This window comes from Pleurodeles waltl, chromosome 3_1 (assembly GCF_031143425.1).
Source record: "Pleurodeles waltl isolate 20211129_DDA chromosome 3_1, aPleWal1.hap1.20221129, whole genome shotgun sequence".
Lineage (NCBI taxonomy): Eukaryota > Metazoa > Chordata > Amphibia > Caudata > Salamandridae > Pleurodeles > Pleurodeles waltl.
The window spans coordinates 1607400606-1607418952 of record NC_090440.1 but is presented as its reverse complement, the minus strand read 5'-3'; the positions used below and the strand labels follow the sequence as shown (position 1 = coordinate 1607418952).

At 42.4% G+C, this 18347-nt stretch overlaps 1 protein-coding gene across 3 annotated transcripts in view; it reads left to right on the top strand.

Annotated features, from left to right (window-relative positions):
* Window positions 1-18347, top strand: part of LOC138285384 (sodium channel protein type 2 subunit alpha-like) — a 696215-nt gene that overhangs the window by 409532 nt on the left and 268336 nt on the right. For all 3 annotated transcript variants that reach the window (XM_069225253.1, XM_069225252.1, XM_069225254.1), the window contains exons 16-17: window positions 364-720; window positions 13292-13777. In XM_069225253.1, the coding sequence (XP_069081354.1) occupies window positions 364-720; window positions 13292-13777 (843 nt within the window). The remainder of the gene's footprint in view (window positions 1-363; window positions 721-13291; window positions 13778-18347) is intronic.

The window sequence follows — 18347 nt, the reverse complement described above, 5'->3', positions numbered from 1 at the left end:
CGAAAGGTCATTGTCTGACCCAATAAGACGTTTCTTCTTTGGAAGAGTCACATCCAGGTTGTAATGTCAGGCATTAATTACAATATCCTTCAGGTTTGGATTTCTGTGTTGTGAACCTTGATGAGAAAAGTTTAGAAAGTTGTTTTATTATCAGACATGTCAATAAATATAATAAATTATTTAGGAATTGTCTTGATTTCATTTTTATTATTAGACGTTTCCATAACTAAAATACTTGAATATTTTGTTTTTGTTCTGTACTGTACTACACTATACTTCTTGTGCATAAAATCTAGAATGGGTCAATACCACACCCATATGAACTTATTCAAATGACGATATTACTTTTGTCTTTGTTTTTAGCTTCGCGTTTTTAAGCTGGCAAAATCTTGGCCAACCCTCAACATGCTGATCAAGATTATTGGTAACTCTGTGGGCGCTTTGGGAAATCTAACATTGGTGCTGGCCATCATTGTCTTCATTTTCGCTGTTGTTGGAATGCAGCTATTTGGTAAAAGCTATAAGGAATGTGTCTGCAAGATTGCTGAAGACTGTGAACTTCCACGCTGGCACATGAATGACTTCTTCCACTCCTTCTTGATTGTGTTCCGGGTACTGTGTGGAGAATGGATAGAGACCATGTGGGACTGCATGGAGGTTGCAGGACAATCGATGTGCCTCACTGTTTTCATGATGGTGATGGTGATAGGAAACCTTGTGGTACGTATTAAAAAATATGCAAAATTCAATAACCTATAGTGACACATTTTTAGAAATTGCATCAGTATTGTACTATATACATATATTTCAGCAGTTCAGATGACAATATGCTAATCCAGCAAAACATTTCCAAAATGACGAAAAACCTAGAATAAATGATAGACATTGCATTTTACATATGGTTCCCTATTCATGTCTGAACTATGAAATATTGCAGGCAATATTAATTAATAAACAAGCAGAGGCAATTAAGTCAAACCCATTTTTAATATTGGTAAATTGGTGATAAGTACTTACATCTGCTCATGGTGATTTTCCATTTTTTTCACTTTTTGAACCTCTAGATTTTGGTCTCCTGGAGTGTTTTGAGCCCTGGTGAGCAGGTCACAACCAGTAAAGGCTAAGTGTAAAAGTGTTGTCTCTTCACTCTCGGTGTATCTCATAGTACAAGAGCATTGGCTCGATAATGTGATAATGTGTGAAGCCACTAGACTGAAACTGAAAGGTACTGAGAATTAGTGACTTACGTACTATAGGTTATATTTAGTAGTTATGGAAGTAATCAGAACAGTTGCATGCATCTGTTTCTGTAGTTCATATTTTATGATTCTGGTATTGAAATACATCAGGGAATGGCTATTCATGGCCTTAACCTCTTCGCTGCTAGGCCTTTTCCCCTCAAGTGGCAGGCCTTTTTTCAGCTATTTGGGGCACTTCACACTTAGGCCCTCATAACATTTTGTCCACATAAGCTACCCAAGCCAAATTGGCGTCCTTTTTTCAAACATCCTAGGGAATCTAGAGGTACCAAGAGTTTGTGGGTTACTCTGGAGGACACCAAGAAGTTAGCCAAAATACAGCAAAAATTTAGGTTTTTTAAAATAAAAAATGGGAAAAAAGTGCTGAAGAAGGAGGCTTGTGGTTTTTTCCTGAAAATGGCATCAACAAAGGGTTTGTGGTGCTAAAATCGCCAACTTCCCAGCTTTCACAAACAGGCAGACTTGAATCAGAAAACCACAATTTCAACACAATTTTGGCATTTGATTGGGACATACCCCATTTATATTATTTTTGGTGCTTTTAGCCTCCTTCCAGTTAGTGACAGAAATGGTGTGAAACCAATGCTGGATCCCAAACAGCTAAACATTAACAAAATTCTGAATTCAGCAAGGGGACATTTGTGTAGATCCTACAAAGTTTTCCTACAGAAAATAACAGCTGAAATGAAAAAATATTAAAATTGAGGTGAAACAAACAGCCTTTTTCTCCGTGTTTTACTTTGTAACTTTTTCCTGCAATGTCAGAGTTTCAAAAGCAATATACTGTTACATTTGCTAGACTCTTCTGGTTGTGGGGATATATAGGGCTTGTAGGTTCATAAAGAACTCTAGGTACCCAGAGCCAATAAAGGAGCTGTACCTTGCAATGGGTTTTGATTTTATACAGCAATTCATTTGGTGAAATATAAAGAGTCAAAAACAGGTATCAAGGAAACCTTTCTATTTTCAAAATAGGCACAAGATACGGTATTGAGAAGCAGTGGGCATTTGCACATCTGTGAATTCCGGGGTCCCAATACTAGCATGTGAATTACAGGGCATTTCTCAAATAGACATCTTTTTTGCACACTGTCTCCCATTTGAAAGGAAAAAATGTAGAGAAAGACAAAGGGCCAATAACACTTGTTCTTCTATTTTGTGTTCCCCCAAGTATCCCGATAAAAATGGTACCTCACTTACAGGAGTAGACCTAAGGCCCACAACAGGAAACGCAACATGGACACATCACATTTTTACATTGCAATCAGAGGTGTTTTTTGGAAAGTGTCTAGTTGTGGATTTTGGCCTTTAGCTCAGCCGGAACCTAGGGAAACCTAGCAAACCTATACATTTTAGAAAACTAGACACTTAGCGGAATTCAGAATGGGGTGACGTTTGGGGCTCTCACCAGGTTCTGTTACCCAGAATCCTTAGCAAACCTCAAAATTTGGCAAAATGAACACTTTTTCCTCACATTTCGTTGATGGAACGTTCTAGAATCTTAGAGGAGCCACACATTTCCTTCCATACAGCATTTCCCCAAGTCTCCCGATAAAAATGGTACCTCACTTCTGTGAGTAGGCCTAGTGCCCGTGACAGGAAATGCCCCAAAACACAACATGGACACATCACATTTTCCCAAAGAAAACCGACCTGTTTTTTGCAAAGTGCCTTACTGTGGATTTTGGCCTGTAGTTCAGCCACCACCTAGGGAAACCTACCCAACCTGTACATTTTAGAAAACTAGACACCTAGGGTAATTCAAGATGAGGTAAGTTGTGGGGCTCTCACCAGGTGCTGTTACCCAGACTCCCTTGCAAACCTACAAATTTGGCAAAAAAAACTGTTTTTCCTCACCTTTCAGTAATGCAACGTTCTGAAATCTGAGAGGAGCCACAAATTTCTTTCAACCCAGCATTCCCCCAAGTCAGTCTCCCAATAAAAATGTTACCTCACTTGTGTGGGTAGGCCTTGTGCCCGTGACAGGAAATGCCCCAAAACACAATGTGGACACATCACATTTTCCCAAGAAAACTGGCCTGTTTTTTGCAAACTGCCTAGCTGTGGATTTTGGCCTCTTGCTCATCCGGCGCCTAGGAAAACCTAGCAAACCTGGACATTTCTGAAAACTAGACAACAAGGGCAACCTAGGATGGGGTTACTTGTGGCACTCTCACAGGTTCTGTAACCCAGAATCCTTTGCAAACCTCAAAATATGACCAAAAAAAAACACTTTTTCTTTACATTTCGGTGATGGAAAGTTCTGGAATTTGAGAGGAGCACATATTTCCTTCCACCCAGCATTCCCCTAGGTGTCCCGATAAAAATGGTACTTCACTTGTGTGGGTAGACCTAGTGTCCGCGACAGGAAATTCCCCAAAACACCAGTTGGATACATCAAAATGATCAAATACAAAACTACCTGTTTTTGCGAGGGGCACCTGCATTTTTCATTCTGGGCTCAGCAGCCATCTAGGGAAACCCAGAAATTTCTGAAAACTAGACACCCGATGGAGTGCAGGGAGGTGCGACTTGCGTGAATCCCACAGTGTTTTCTTACCCATAATCCTCAGCAAACCTCAAATTTAGCTAAATAAAATCACATTTTACTCACATTTCTGTGTAGGATCACTGCACCTTGCACAAATTTCCTACCACCCAACATTCCCCTCAGTCTCCCGATAAAAAGTATGCCTCGCTTGTGTAGGTGGGCCAAGTGCCTGTGACAGGGAATAGCCAAAGACAGGTTGAAAATTAGGGGGAACCAAAGCGGGTCCAAAAGGGCAGTTTGAAAAAAAACATTTTTAGGCTGACAAGTGGGGCAGAATTGTTATTGGTATAGATGTGACAATGCTGGGTGGTAGGAATTTTGTGGATTCCAGCAGATTCCGCAAGGTTTCATCACAAAAATGTGGGAAAAATGTGTGACTTGAAGCAAAGTTGGAGGTTTGCAGGGCATTGTGGGTAAGACAATGGTGCTGGTGCATGTGAAGCACACAACCCTGGACTCACCCAGATGTTTAGTTTTCAGATGTGTCTAGATCTCATAGATTGTTCTAGATGGCAGCGTCCCAAAGTCCAAAAAGTGCAGCTCTATCCATTCCAAGTGGGACGATTATGAAAGTTAGACAAGCTCTCATGGCCCAAATGTAAAACCAAAACCCGAAATAATCAAACGTCCTCTTGCTTGCTTTGGGATAAGATGTTTTAGTGTGAAGGGGGGAGCTAAAAGGGCCCGCTCCCCATCTGTAAAAAAAAAAAAATAAAAATCCCTTGTGCTTGGTAGTTTCTCCCCCCCCATTGGGGGCAGATCGGCCTAATTAATATAGACCGGCCAGAAAAGGCCTAATAAAAAATTGCCTCCTGGGGAGCGACCCTCGCCTAACGGGTCTCTCCCCTTATAGACATAATTAAAAAAAAAATCCCTGCTGTCTAATGGCTTCTGCCCCACCAGGGGCAGATCAGCCTAATTAATATAGGCCAATCTGCCCCCAGGGGGCAGAAATGGCCTAAGTAAAAATGCCCAGCCTTGGGGAGTGACCCTTGCCACAGGGGTCACTCCTCTTATGCCAATTAAAAAAAAAAAAAAAACCTGGTGTCTAGTGGCTTCTGCCCCCCTGGGGGCAGTTTGGCCTAATTAATGTAGGCCGATCTGCCCCCGGTGGAGGGGGGGGCAGAAAAGGCCTAATAATGAAATGGCCCCCTGGGGAGTGACCCTTGCCTAAGGGGTCACTCCCCTTATAAACATAATAAAATAAAAAAACATCCCTGGTGTCTTATGGCTTCTGCCCCCACTGGGGCAGATTGGCCTAATTAATAAAGGCAGAAATGGCCATTGATAAAATGTCCCCCCTTGGGGAGCGACCCTTGCCAAAGGGGTCGCTCCCCTTATGCCAGTTACACACCAACACAAACATAAACACAAAATCTCTGGTGCCTAGTAGGCATTTCTGCAGCCCGATCGCCTCACCATTTGGCTGCAGAAATGCTCAGAGAGACATCAAAGGAAAGGAAAGGCCTTTCCTTTCCTTTGATGCCTCTCCTGCCCCCAGCACATGATCGGAAGAGAATTTTTTTGCATTTCTCTTTTGCGCTTCCCCTGAGGGCTGGTAGCAGTACGTAATGGTTACATCAGTGCCTCCTCAGCGCAGCGTCATCGGACGTAACCATTACGTCCATGGCAGTTAAGGGGTTAATCTGATTTGGCTTCAAAATTACATAAAATAATTAAATTAGCTTTTTTAGTTTTTGCAATATATATATATATATATATATATATATATATATATATATATATATATATATACATACGTTTCCAAAGAGTCGAAGGATTATTCACCCGTGAACAAAGAAACTTAGTTTCGGAAACGTTTTGGGTGTTTGGTTGCACTCATGACATCTTTGATAACCTCATTGATAATATCAATGTAATATTTGCAGTAACATTTTTGATGAAAAAACTGTGCAAGGCAGGGGCGCGAGTTATATTTACTTTAGGGCACGAGTTATAGTTACTTGTGATAACTCGAACTATAACAGGTGAATTTCTATCATTTTGTATGTTTAAAATCTGAGCCTAACTATAACATCCCTGTAGCCTTTGTTTTTTCAGTGAATTTCTATATATTTTTTTAACATTACAGGGAGTGCAGAATTATTAGGCAAATGAGTATTTTGACCACATCATCCTCTTTATGCATGTTGTCTTACTCCAAGCTGTATAGGCTCGAAAGCCTACTACCAATTAAGCATATTAGGTGATGTGCATCTCTGTAATGAGAAGGGGTGTGGTCTAATGACATCAACACCCTATATCAGGTGTGCATAATTATTAGGCAACTTCCTTTCCTTTGGCAAAATGGGTCAAAAGAAGGACTTGACAGGCTCAGAAAAGTCAAAAATAGTGAGATATCTTGCAGAGGGATGCAGCACTCTTAAAATTGCAAAGCTTCTGAAGCGTGATCATCGAACAATCAAGCGTTTCATTCAAAATAGTCAACAGGGTTGCAAGAAGCGTGTGGAAAAACCAAGGCGCAAAATAACTGCCCATGAACTGAGAAAAGTCAAGCGTACAGCTGCCACGATGCCACTTGCCACCAGTTTGGCCATATTTCAGAGCTGCAACATCACTGGAGTGCCCAAAAGCACAAGGTGTGCAATACTCAGAGACATGGCCAAGGTAAGAAAGGCTGAAAGACGACCACCACTGAACAAGACACACAAGCTGAAAAGTCGAGACTGGGCCAAGAAATATCTCAAGACTGATTTTTCTAAGGTTTTATTGACTGATGAAATGAGAGTGAGTCTTGATGGGCCAGATGGATGGGCCCGTGGCTGGATTGGTAAAGGGCAGAGAGCTCCAGTCCGACTCAGACGCCAGCAAGGTGGAGGTGGAGTACTGGTTTGGGCTGGTATCATCAAAGATGAGCTTGTGGGGCCTTTTCGGGTTGAGGATGGAGTCAAGCTCAACTCCCAGTCCTACTGCCAGTTCCTGGAAGACACCTTCTTCAAGCAGTGGTACAGGAAGAAGTCTGCATCCTTCAAGAAAAACATGATTTTCATGCAGGACAATGCTCCATCACACGCGTCCAAGTACTCCACAGCGTGGCTGGCAAGAAAGGGTATAAAAGAAGGAAATCTAATGACATGGCCTCCTTGTTCACCTGATCTGAACCCCATTGAGAACCTGTGGTCCATCATCAAATGTGAGATTTACAAGGAGGGAAAACAGTACACCTCTCTGAACAGTGTCTGGGAGGCTGTGGTTGCTGCTGCACGCAATGTTGATGGTGAACAGATCAAAACACTGACAGAATCCATGGATGGCAGGCTTTTGAGTGTCCTTGCAAAGAAAGGTGGCTATATTGGTCACTGATTTGTTTTTGTTTTGTTTTTGAATGTCAGAAATGTATATTTGTGAATGTTGAGATGTTATATTGGTTTCACTGGTAATAATAAATAATTGAAATGGGTATATATTTGTTTTTTGTTAAGTTGCCTAATAATTATGCACAGTAATAGTCACCTGCACACACAGATATCCCCCTAACATAGCTAAAACTAAAAACAAACTAAAAACTACTTCCAAAAATATTCAGCTTTGATATTAATGAGTTTTTTGGGTTCATTGAGAACATGGTTGTTGTTCAATAATAAAATTAATCCTCAAAAATACAACTTGCCTAATAATTCTGCACTCCCTGTAATAATTTTCATTACTATACTTTAATCCAACCACCGCCGTGCACGGCCTTTGGCCCTGCCCAGCAGGGTCCAGGCCCTGCGGTAAACCCCTGATAACCACGCAAACCAGCGCTGCATATGGCCGAACACTCTGTCTCTCTTATTGTGAGAATAGATGTGAGAAGGTGTCTCTGGGTGTGAGAGTGTCTGGTTGTGAAAGTGGGTGTGAGAGTGTAGTATGGTGTGGTGAGAGGAAGAACAACCAGAATGAAACTTCCCAAAAAAGTATGTAATCCAAGAAAAAGGTAAGTTTCTTTATTTGGGATCCAGGGCAGGCACACATGTCCAGTACAGAATAAACCAGGACAGCAAGTGCCAACCGAAGAACATGAGAACCTTAAGAAATGTTCTATGATGATAAAACAAAGCATAACAGTTAAATGAAAGAAAAGATGCACACACAAATGTAAATACAACATACACATATTACAGAGAGGGACTGAGTGGTTCTGTGAGTGGGTGCCTATGGGTTTAAGTGGGTGTGTGAGTGGGTGCATCAGTCTCTGAGTGGGTCTATGAGTGGGTGCATGAGTGTCTGAGTGGGTCTGTGACCTGGTGTGTGAGGGTCTGAGTGGGTCAGTGAGTGGGTGCGTCAGTGTCTGAGTGGGTCTGTGAGTGGGTGCATCAGTGTCTGAGTGGGTCTGTGAGTGGGTGCATGAGGGTCTGATTGGGTTTGTGAGTGGGTGCATGAGTGTCTGAGTGGGTTTATGTGTGGGTGCCTGAGTGTCTGAGTGGGTCTGTGAGTGGCTGCGTGAGGGTCTGAATGTGTCTATGAGTGGGTGCATCAGTGTCTGAGTGGGACTGTGAGTGAGCGCATAAGTGTCTATGTAGGTCGGTAAGTGTCTGAGTGCATGTCTGAGTGCATCTGTGAGTGAGTGTGTTAGTATCTGCATGAGTGACTTGGACACCAAGGAACTTTACCTGCCCATTTATCCAAAAAGAGTCCATAGTTTTGCACAAAATGTCTACCCAACTGAAGTACTTTCTACTGGTTAGTTAGAAAGTGCTACCTCATTGGATAAATGTCCAGTGTGTATTCTACACTACAGCTGCAAATGGCCCAAAAGGAAATGTGTCAAGAGACCTTGTGTGCATTTGGCAATGTGATTATTCCTTGTGAACTTTTCTCTGATAACATTATTCTTCCTATAGAGAGGCCAACAAGACTACAAAGAAGTAAGTCTCCAGAAATCCAGGGCCCTTCCTTTTATCTATATGACATAAGTGCTTCTTTGTTTTGTGGAGATGTCCTCATCTTCTTCAGTATCATGAAAGTGCCACCGAAATTGGCATGATCTTGGTAAGCTGTACATCATCCTGGCAAAAGGTGGTAAGACATATGCCTACTTCTAAGGTGGGCAGTGAAGCCTGCCCATTTATTAGAAGGGGAAGTGGCACTCCCTAGGCTGATTTCAGCCCCGGAGCGCCATCTTCCAGGGCACACCACAATTCAATAGGGAAGGGGGTCAGTGTGCCCTCCCTGGGCTAATTTAGGCAATGGGGACCCCATGCCCCAGGACCCTGCCATCTGTCCCTAGGTGCCCTAGTCCCAGCCAGGTTACAGAGTGTGCTGTACAACCCCAAGCGGAGCCTCAATGCCCCTGTAGATCCAGCCGACTGGCCCCTTCCTGCAGGAGCAGGCATTGCTGTTACACATAGGGAGTTGCTAAACATTCAGCTCCAAGTGTGCAAGAGCAATAGTTTCATCTCTTTCCTTGCCTGCATGTTTGTGGGCAGGAAAAGAGATGAAACCTCAGCTTCCAGCCGGCAGAAGCACTTTGACAGCTCCTGCTCACTGGAACTGGAGTGTTTGCTTTTCCTTGGTGAGAGCTGCCAAAACTCTCACCAAGCAAAAGCAAACAGCTTTGTCAAGGGGGTAGGCACCCCAGGACATAGCTGGAGCCAGCTCCAAGAGGGGAGCCACATGCCCCCCTCCTTCTGTTTGCATGGGCTGCCTGGGGAGGTGGTAGTCCCCTGGGCTGAGAACGGCCCGGAAGGGGGGAGGGGGAGTGAGGCCCTCTGCTTTCTTTTTAAAAACGAAAGCCCCAGAGAGGGGGTGGTCTTCTGGATATTGGGGTCTGCACACCCCCCACAGTCAATTTATTTATGGCCCCAGGGCTCAGGGGCACCATTCAGTCACCCTAAGCATTTTATTTGTAGCCCATGGGAGGTGGTGGTCCCTAAGGTTCGGGGTGGGTCCATGTGGCCCCCCCATATCATTTTAAAAGTGTAGCCCCGGGAAGGTGGTGGCCTCCATGGCTCGGGTGGTCCATGCGGCCCCTCCCCCCACTTACTATGAAAATCCACCTGGGAAGGTGGTGGTCTCTGGGGCATTTTAAGCCCTTAGAGGGGGGCTCTGTATGCCCGCCTCAATTTTTTCAATTAAAATTTGCATGCCCCAGGACTTGGCCAACCTGGGGGCTACAATTAAAAGAAGCGCAGGCTTGTTTTAAAAAATATTTTTACAAGAATCTGTGAATTGGCGGCAACTTTGTTTAAAAAACAAATGCTTTTTTGCCCTGCTGGAGTCCCTCTTGGACCCCAAGACCAAGTTTTCCTATCCTGCTTCCTTTTCCTTTTTTTCCTTTTTTTCGTGGGCCTCGGCTGAAGTCAAGTCTCAAGACAGCTGCCAAAACTTGTGAGTTAAAGTGTTGGCAGCCACTCTGGGGCTTTTGCATTCCCCTGCATTAGCTTGTTACTCTTCGCCAAGTTGTTGCGGAGGAACCGCTGCCCTAGATATACAAATTTGGATTTCCTTCAGTTTCTCAACAAATACTGAACAGATTTTCACCGGATAACAGAAAGCACAATCTGCAGAACAAAATCTAGCTTTCTGCCAAATGTGGTGTAATTACATCCAGCAGTTCAGGCTGTAGTTGTATTCAAAATTACTATTGGAATTAACTTGGGAAACACACTTTTTTTACCCCCTCCTTTTCTCCACCCCCACTTGACAGATCAACCTGAAACTTTGCATGCACAACAAGAATTACTGGTGCACTTTTTTTGGACATTTCCGTGAAGATCTGTTAACCGGCGCCAAAGATATAGTCCAAAAACACTTTTCCTATGGAAACATAGTCCTAACTATAGCTACCTAATAATAATGGTGCCCACCAGTAGGTAATATATATTTATACACACACACACATATATTAGATTATATTTGTAGTTAGGATTCGTAGAGGTAGGAATTCCTCTGATTTTTTTAACCTTTAATAACTTTGTGCTTGTTTGATGAATCTCTACAAAACTTTGCAGAACAATAGCTTTTTCTACATTGGCCGATGATGCAACGTTTTACAGTGATTGGCAAGGGAATGCAAAGAAAAAATAGGGGTCCCCAAACATGTTATACTACTAATGCATTTTCCTTAGGCTTTTGTATTGCACGTAGCACAAAAGAGCTGGTCGAATTTGGGTGACATTTGGCAGGAATATATTGTGTGGTGTGTAAATTATCTTTTTGGGGAGTACAGGTAAGTAGAGTAAGTATTTTAAAGTTAGAAAGCATTTTAAGTTCGCAATATCTGTTGTGGTAATTTAGTGAAACCTTGTGGTATTTTGAGAAAGTACAGCTGTACAGAGTGATGACAAGGCATCAATGGGTGGCCTGAAAAGCAAGCCATTGCCTTTCAGGCTAGAACCATTCGCTTTCCTGCTCTGGAGATGTGATGAGCAGTAGAACTGGTTTTACACCATTGATGGTACAGGCAGTCCAAAGTATATTTAAATTAAGTTACTTCTCTGCTTAAATGATCAAAAATCAGATTTTATCATTATGCCAGAATTGGGAAATTAAGTAAGAAACAACTTTGAAGGACTTTGATAGCATGAATTAAATATTTTACTCATACCTAAGTCTGTGTTTTGGAAAATATATATGGACATCCATAGTGAAATAGTCTTTAGGCCTTTAGTTACTCTGAGGGAACACTTTTTAAAAATAGAATGTCTCAATTACTTTTTTATATATTATGTACTCTATGTTTTGTGCCTGCAAGGAAAACTTTAGGGGTAACTTATGCATATATACAAATACGTTTTCCTACATGACGAAGGCACTTTCCTTTGCCATCTGTTATTGCAGTGCTGTTAAATATTAGCCCAGTTCGGCACAGTGCTGCTCCTGACAGTCATATATTTGTGTCATAAATGACACATTTAACACCCAGGCCATTGGTGTATTTAGTGTGACACCTACTACGTCATCTACTATGGCCCTGCAGAAAAGATAAATAGCCAGCGGGTTGAAAGCTATTTTACCAATATCATTTTAGTTCCAGAGAACACACAGGCCCTGATTCTCACCCTGGCGGTAATTACCGCCAGGGCGGAGGTCGGCGGTAGCACCGCCAACAGGCTGGCGGTGCTCCGCCGGGCATTCTGACCGCAGCGGTACAGCCGCGGCCAGAAGCGGAAAGCCGGCGGGGTACCGCTGACTTTCCGCTGCCCGTCTGAATCATGATCCGCCGCCATGGGGATTCAGACACCCCCTACCGCCATCCTGTTCATGGCGGCTCTCCCGCCATGAACAGGATGGCGGTAGGGGGTGCCGCGGGCCCCTGGGGGCCCCTGCAGTGCCCATGCCAATGGCATGGGCACTGCAGGGGCCCCCGTAAGAGGGGCCCGCAAAGTATTTCAGTGTCTGCTTTGCAGACACTGAAATACGCGACGGGTGCAACTGCACCCGTCGCACCTTCCCACTCCGCCGGCTCAATTCTGAGCCGGCATCCTAGTGGGAAGGTTGATTTGCCCTGGGCTGGCGGGCGGCCTTTTGGCGGCCGCCCGCCAGCCCAGGGCAAATGTCAGAATCACCGCCGCGGTCTTTCGACCGCGGAGCGGTGTTCTGACGGCGGTACCTTGGCGGACAGCCTCCGCCGTCCGCCAAGGTCAGAATGACCGCCACAATGTGGCAATAATTATCAGTCTCACGAGCATATAGCCTTAATATTTGCATAAATATGGTCAAGTATGGCATAGAAAAAGAACAGGAAGCCATCCTATGCTGCTTTTGCATTTTTAATTCACCCCATTCTGGTATTCATGTTTCTGATTTTAGCAGCAAAACTGAGATAAAGTGATTAATTCAATAGTATATATAGAGATATAAAATGAAATTCTAGAAAATCCTATTCTGTGTCCACACACAAACAACACATGTAACACATGTAAATTAAACCTTTTCAATAACTTATTTGAAAGAGACAGGAATTGATTCAACTTCCAAGGCATCCCTGCCCTGGAACACTCACTATCCTGTTCACCAAAGCAGACATGCTCGCATCTAATATTATTACATCATACGTATCCAATATTACATGTAAGCACATAACATTGCGAGTCTAAATTCAAGATTTGGGGATACACACACCCGAATTTACACTAGTTCGGTGTGATAATGGCTGCATAGATAAGGCCCTACGATCTCACTCTCACACATGGGCGAGATAAAAAATTAAAGCACATGGACAGAAACACTGAAATATTTACTTGCTCCCATTGTAAATATCATGACACAGCCTCTTTCCTAAGCAGTATATGCAGCAGTACAATTTAGCCCTATGTTGAATGGCTGCAAACTCTATAAAGTGATGTCAGGGTAGTTAAAGGTTTGACGTTTGTTGCTGATGGTTTTATGAAAATAATTCTAACCAATTAGTGTTGTCACACCTATTTCAACTGCATGTTTTTTTAAATAACATTTGCAGAAATTGAGTTAACTATGTTACACATGAAAGGATTTTTTGTTGAAGCATGTTATCCCTTTTTCTTCGATGCATTTCTAGGTGTTGAACCTATTCCTTGCCTTGCTACTGAGCTCATTTAGTTCAGACAACCTTACAGCAACAGAAGATGATAACGAAATGAACAATCTCCAGATTGCAGTGGCAAGAATGCACATTGGAATTGCTTATGTGAAAAGAAGTGTGAGGGAAATTTTTGAAAACGCTGTTATTAAGAAGAAAAAAACTTTAGATGAGCTCAAACCACTTGAGGAGATGCAGAACCAGAAGGATGGATGCATTTCCAACCACACTACAGTGGAACTCTGCAAAGATTTCGAATATCTTAAAGACGGGAATGCAACCACTGGCACTAGTGGAATAGGGAGTAGTGTGGACAAGTACATCATCGATGAGAGCGATTACATGTCCTTTATACATAACCCGAGCCTCACTGTTACTGTGCCTATTGCTGTGGGAGAATCAGATTTTGAAAACCTAAATACCGAAGAATTTAGCAGTGAATCAGACATTGAAGAAAGCAAAGAGGTAGGACATTAATATTTTATTTTATCGTAAAAGATTAAGATGTATCTATTATTGCTAAACTGTTAAATGTTCAACTCTGACTCTCTAAACAATTGTATTTACTTAAGACAGATGCTTGTCACTCCTCAATCCTGTATGACAATGATGCAAGAGCGTTGTTGCAGTATATAACAGAGCAAGTGCTCATAAATGAGTGGATCATTATGGTTGGAATATGTTAACAATCTATACTTGAATTTTAAACAATCGTAAATTAAAGTTTGATGGAGGGCTGCTATTAAACAACAGGACTCCCGCCCAATGAAAGATTTGGTTTGCCAGCCTCATTTAGAAGTGAAAAATTGAAGGGCCTCCACTGGTGGAGCACGCTTTATACTTCAAAGTAATTGCAGCTGCATTGCGTTCTATGAATGCTCAGAGATCCCGCTCAAATGAGTATCTCTAAATAGGGCAGGCAGTGATCTCTTAAATCAGGTTGGCTGGTAGGTCACACATCTGGATCTAGATGGCACTAAGGTACTCATTGTGAGACTGGCGGTCCTGGGACCGCCAGACTTGCAGTTGGACCGCCACCATAGCAGCGGTCTGGCCTCCACATTATGACCGTGGTGGAGCTGCCACGGTCTGACCGCTAGCACTGCCAGGTTTCCGCTGGGTGCCAATGGTCTTAATCCACCAGGGCAGCGCTGCAAGCAGCGCTGCCCTGGGGATTACAAGTCCCCTGTCCGTCAGGTGGAACCGCCATGCAAAGGCTGGTGGAGACCGGGGGTCCAATGAGGGCTCCTTCACTGACATGGACAGTGCAGGGGGCCCATGGACAGCCCTGTCACACTTTTCACTGCCTGACCCACAGGCAGTGAATAGCGCGTCCGGTGCTCTTGCACCCGACCCACCGCAACATTGCCACTGGCTTGATTACAAACTGGCATCAATGTTGTGGTCTGTTTCCCACTGGCCCAGTGGGTGGAAACACTGTTTCTGCCTGCTGACCCAGTGGGAAACTCGTAATAGGGCCAGTGTAGGGAAAACCGGAGTGGCGGTTTTCCATCCTAAAACATTTGGCAGGCGGCCTCTGCTGCCCGCCAAACTCAAAATGAGGCCCTAAATGTTAGTTGTAAGTGATATATGCACAGATAGGTAAAAGACAGAGCAAAAAAATGATAAATGCCCATTCACAGCCTGGTTTCCATGGTGATTTGTTCCTGTTGCCCACTTTACCAGAAATGGTTACTTTCGAGGCAAAGAATAGAAAACACATAAACAAATATTCAGACAACTTATACACTATTAATCAAAAGGAAAGGTAGACAATGGATAAGTGTAGATGGGCAATGGCAAAGTCCCATTAAATCTGGAAAATAGAATGCATTAAAGTGACTTGCAAAGGAGAGGAATCAGCAAATATTTCTCTAACGAAGGGAAAGAAGAAATTCACACAGAATTTGGTGGGTTCTGTTTAAGTTTGCCATAGGTTGAAAGCTTTTTGTGCTAAATTTTGTCCTACATGTTGGAGTGTCCAAACCGAGGATACTTTCGGCCTGATTATGATCTTGGTGGATGGAATACTCTGTCACAAATGTGATGGATATTCCATCCACCGTATTACGATTTCCATAGGACATAGTAGAATCGTAATATGGCACACGGGATATCCGTCATGTTTGTGATGGAGTAACCCCGTACGCCAAGATCGTAATCAGGCCCTTTGACTAGTCAGACCTGTATAGCTCCTGATGTTGTTTGATTTGCAGTTAAGCAAACCCAAATTACAAATCAAAATTTGGGGATAAAATCTGTGCAATTATCTGCTGAATTTGCCATAGCCCAATTAAGAAACCTTAGGGTTATTTAGAGTAGGAAGGCTGTTCTCCATTCTGCCAGAACTGCAGAGACATATATTCCACCTGTGTGTTGGAGATCCCTTTCCCTTCAAAAACGCCGCTGCCTTGTGGCTCCACCACAGTCACTTTAAGTTTGCCGATTGACTACAATACTTCATGGAATAGAGCAGCAAACATTTTGTTTGTCAAAAATAAACTTACAAAGCAGGAGTTTATATCTGAAAAAAACAAATATCTAATGACTATGACCTTCTGGGAGTTTTCACACCAGGATGTGAGGGCTTCTTTTGTTTATTTATTTTTGCAGTACCACCAAGCTTTTCCTCTCAGTCCCAAGCAGGAAAGTAGTGCATCAGAACATCTGCCCAAAATAAGCCGGATATTCTGAGGTACTTAGAAAGACTACACAGTGTCCTTGAGAACATTGGTGTAATGTTTCTGCCAACAGAGCCAATTGGGCTCTGCTGGCAGAAACTTGATGGTTCACCTAACTCTAAATAGAGCATTTGGATAATTGGTGTGGGGCACGCTACTCTGTGATGTTAGTGACAGAGTACCCTGACCACCAAAAGCTAAGTATCCCCTTAGTATTTGTATTTGCAGAATGGGCTAATCTTGTTTGAGAAATAAAGGTTTCAATGCAGCTGAATTCAATGCATAATTCTTTATTCATCTGAGACACACATAAAAAAACATACAAATGCTACACATATTAATACAATTCATAACAAATTATTAGTACATTAATATTTACAAAAAAGTGATTAATTTTAAAAATGACCTTCCTTAAAAAAAGATTCATTTTTAAAAGAATCCTACCCTGAAACATATTATACATTATATAGTTCATGATTAATTATCTATGCAAAGATTTCCTTGAGTAAACAGCTGATTTTAAAAGGATCCAACCCTACACACCATTTTGTCTCCAAATTGCAAATATCTTTTCGCTATTCTACTTTGCACAAAGTCATGCTTCTTTAAAAGTGGAATTAAAAACCACTTAGTATAAATTACATAATATTTACAGAAAGAAAAAGCTAAAATGGAGTAGTGACAGGTCTGAGACCCTATCACAAGGACACACATAAATAGAAAAATCATAAAAATGGCCAAACGCTAAGCACAGCAAATATTTAATTGGCCCTGCCCCCAAGAAAGGCAGCAATGACCTTTCCTAATTCCTGAGTGCTAACAATAAGTACCATTCTATGCCAGTCCTCACCTTTAAATTTGCATAGACTTTCACAGTAAGTTTTGCTGGACTCCACATTTCTCCTGGCAAAATATCTTCTTTCAAGAAACAATGAGCCAACTACATTTTTATCCGGTATAGTAATAGAAGTGAGGTTGTCAGAAAAAAAGAATAACCTAACTCTGGGAGTGTTCAATTAACATAAGCAGGCCATGGGACCTTGAGCCCCTCATGACATGCAAGACAATCTTTTCTAATTAAATGATCCATACTGGTTATTGAGTTAAGCCAAACAGATAGCCATAAAGACAGCAGACCCAATTTACTTCCATCTTCTAAATAGAGGAGACCAAACTCCCTGTGACAGACAAAATATGAAGCTGAGGGAGGTTGTAAAAGTAGAAACCTGCAAAAGCGATTCTCCTCAACCTGTAATGTAGAAGTGTAGGCACAATCCCCAAAGCCCTGCTCCACACGCAGCAACCGGTGAAGACTGAGTCTTATAAACCGCCTGCTCCAACAACCAGAGGAATCGAATGAGACCCCTAAATTGGGAAAGCTATTAAACATTATCTGATAACTATTAAAACACTGCTAAATATACCCTGATGTTAGGGGCCACATTATATGTGATTTTGTGAAATTGATGTGTAAATCAACACCTGCCATAAACTCTACAAAGGAGCTAACTAACTTAGGAATGCCCTATGTGTGCATGCCATCAAGACTGCATCAAATCATACAATAATCCAGGAATGGGGACTTTATTTATAAGTGGAACATCCCTTAGAGAAGTTATTAAAAAGGAACTCAATTTATTAATGCTCAAGCTAAATAAAAGGCTTCAAGAACACACACCTGCTGAACACCTGTGGAAAGATTAAATGTATCACATAATTCTCCATTCACACCAATCCTAATTTCCTACAGTTAGTTCATCATGTAGTTCTTAAAGAAAGTGCATAAGTACCCTGTCCAGCCCCAACTCTAGAAGGGTAAACACAGTTTGGTGTAATTGGCACACTAAAAAGCTGAACCCAAGGTATGGGGGCAGCACTTGGTGATGGTATATTTTCCTATATTAAGGTTCAAGCACTGCTGCAAGGTACCAAAGTGCTCAGGGAACCCCTATTGACATTGGTCAAGAATGTTATTACTGCTGACACAGTCCCACATCCTGTTAGGAATCACTCTAGCTAAAACGTTCAGAGACATATCTATCAAGGAGATTGGATGGTAACAAAGTGGATCAGAACCATCACTCTTCTCACAAACATGGACAATGATCAAAGTAGACCATGATCTTGGAAAGAAATGACTGTCCAGGGCATTAAAATCTTTTTCAATAATGGTGCTCAGAGATCTATTTGACATTTTAGCAGATCAACAGGCATCCTATCCGGGCCAGGTGCTTTAGTGCCTAAACTCTGGCATACTGCAACAATTGTCTCTGCTAAAGAAAAAAGTAGTTTTTTTGCTTCACTGAAATAGGGCCATAAGGTATTCTGTGAGGGCTCCCGGATAGAAGCACAGT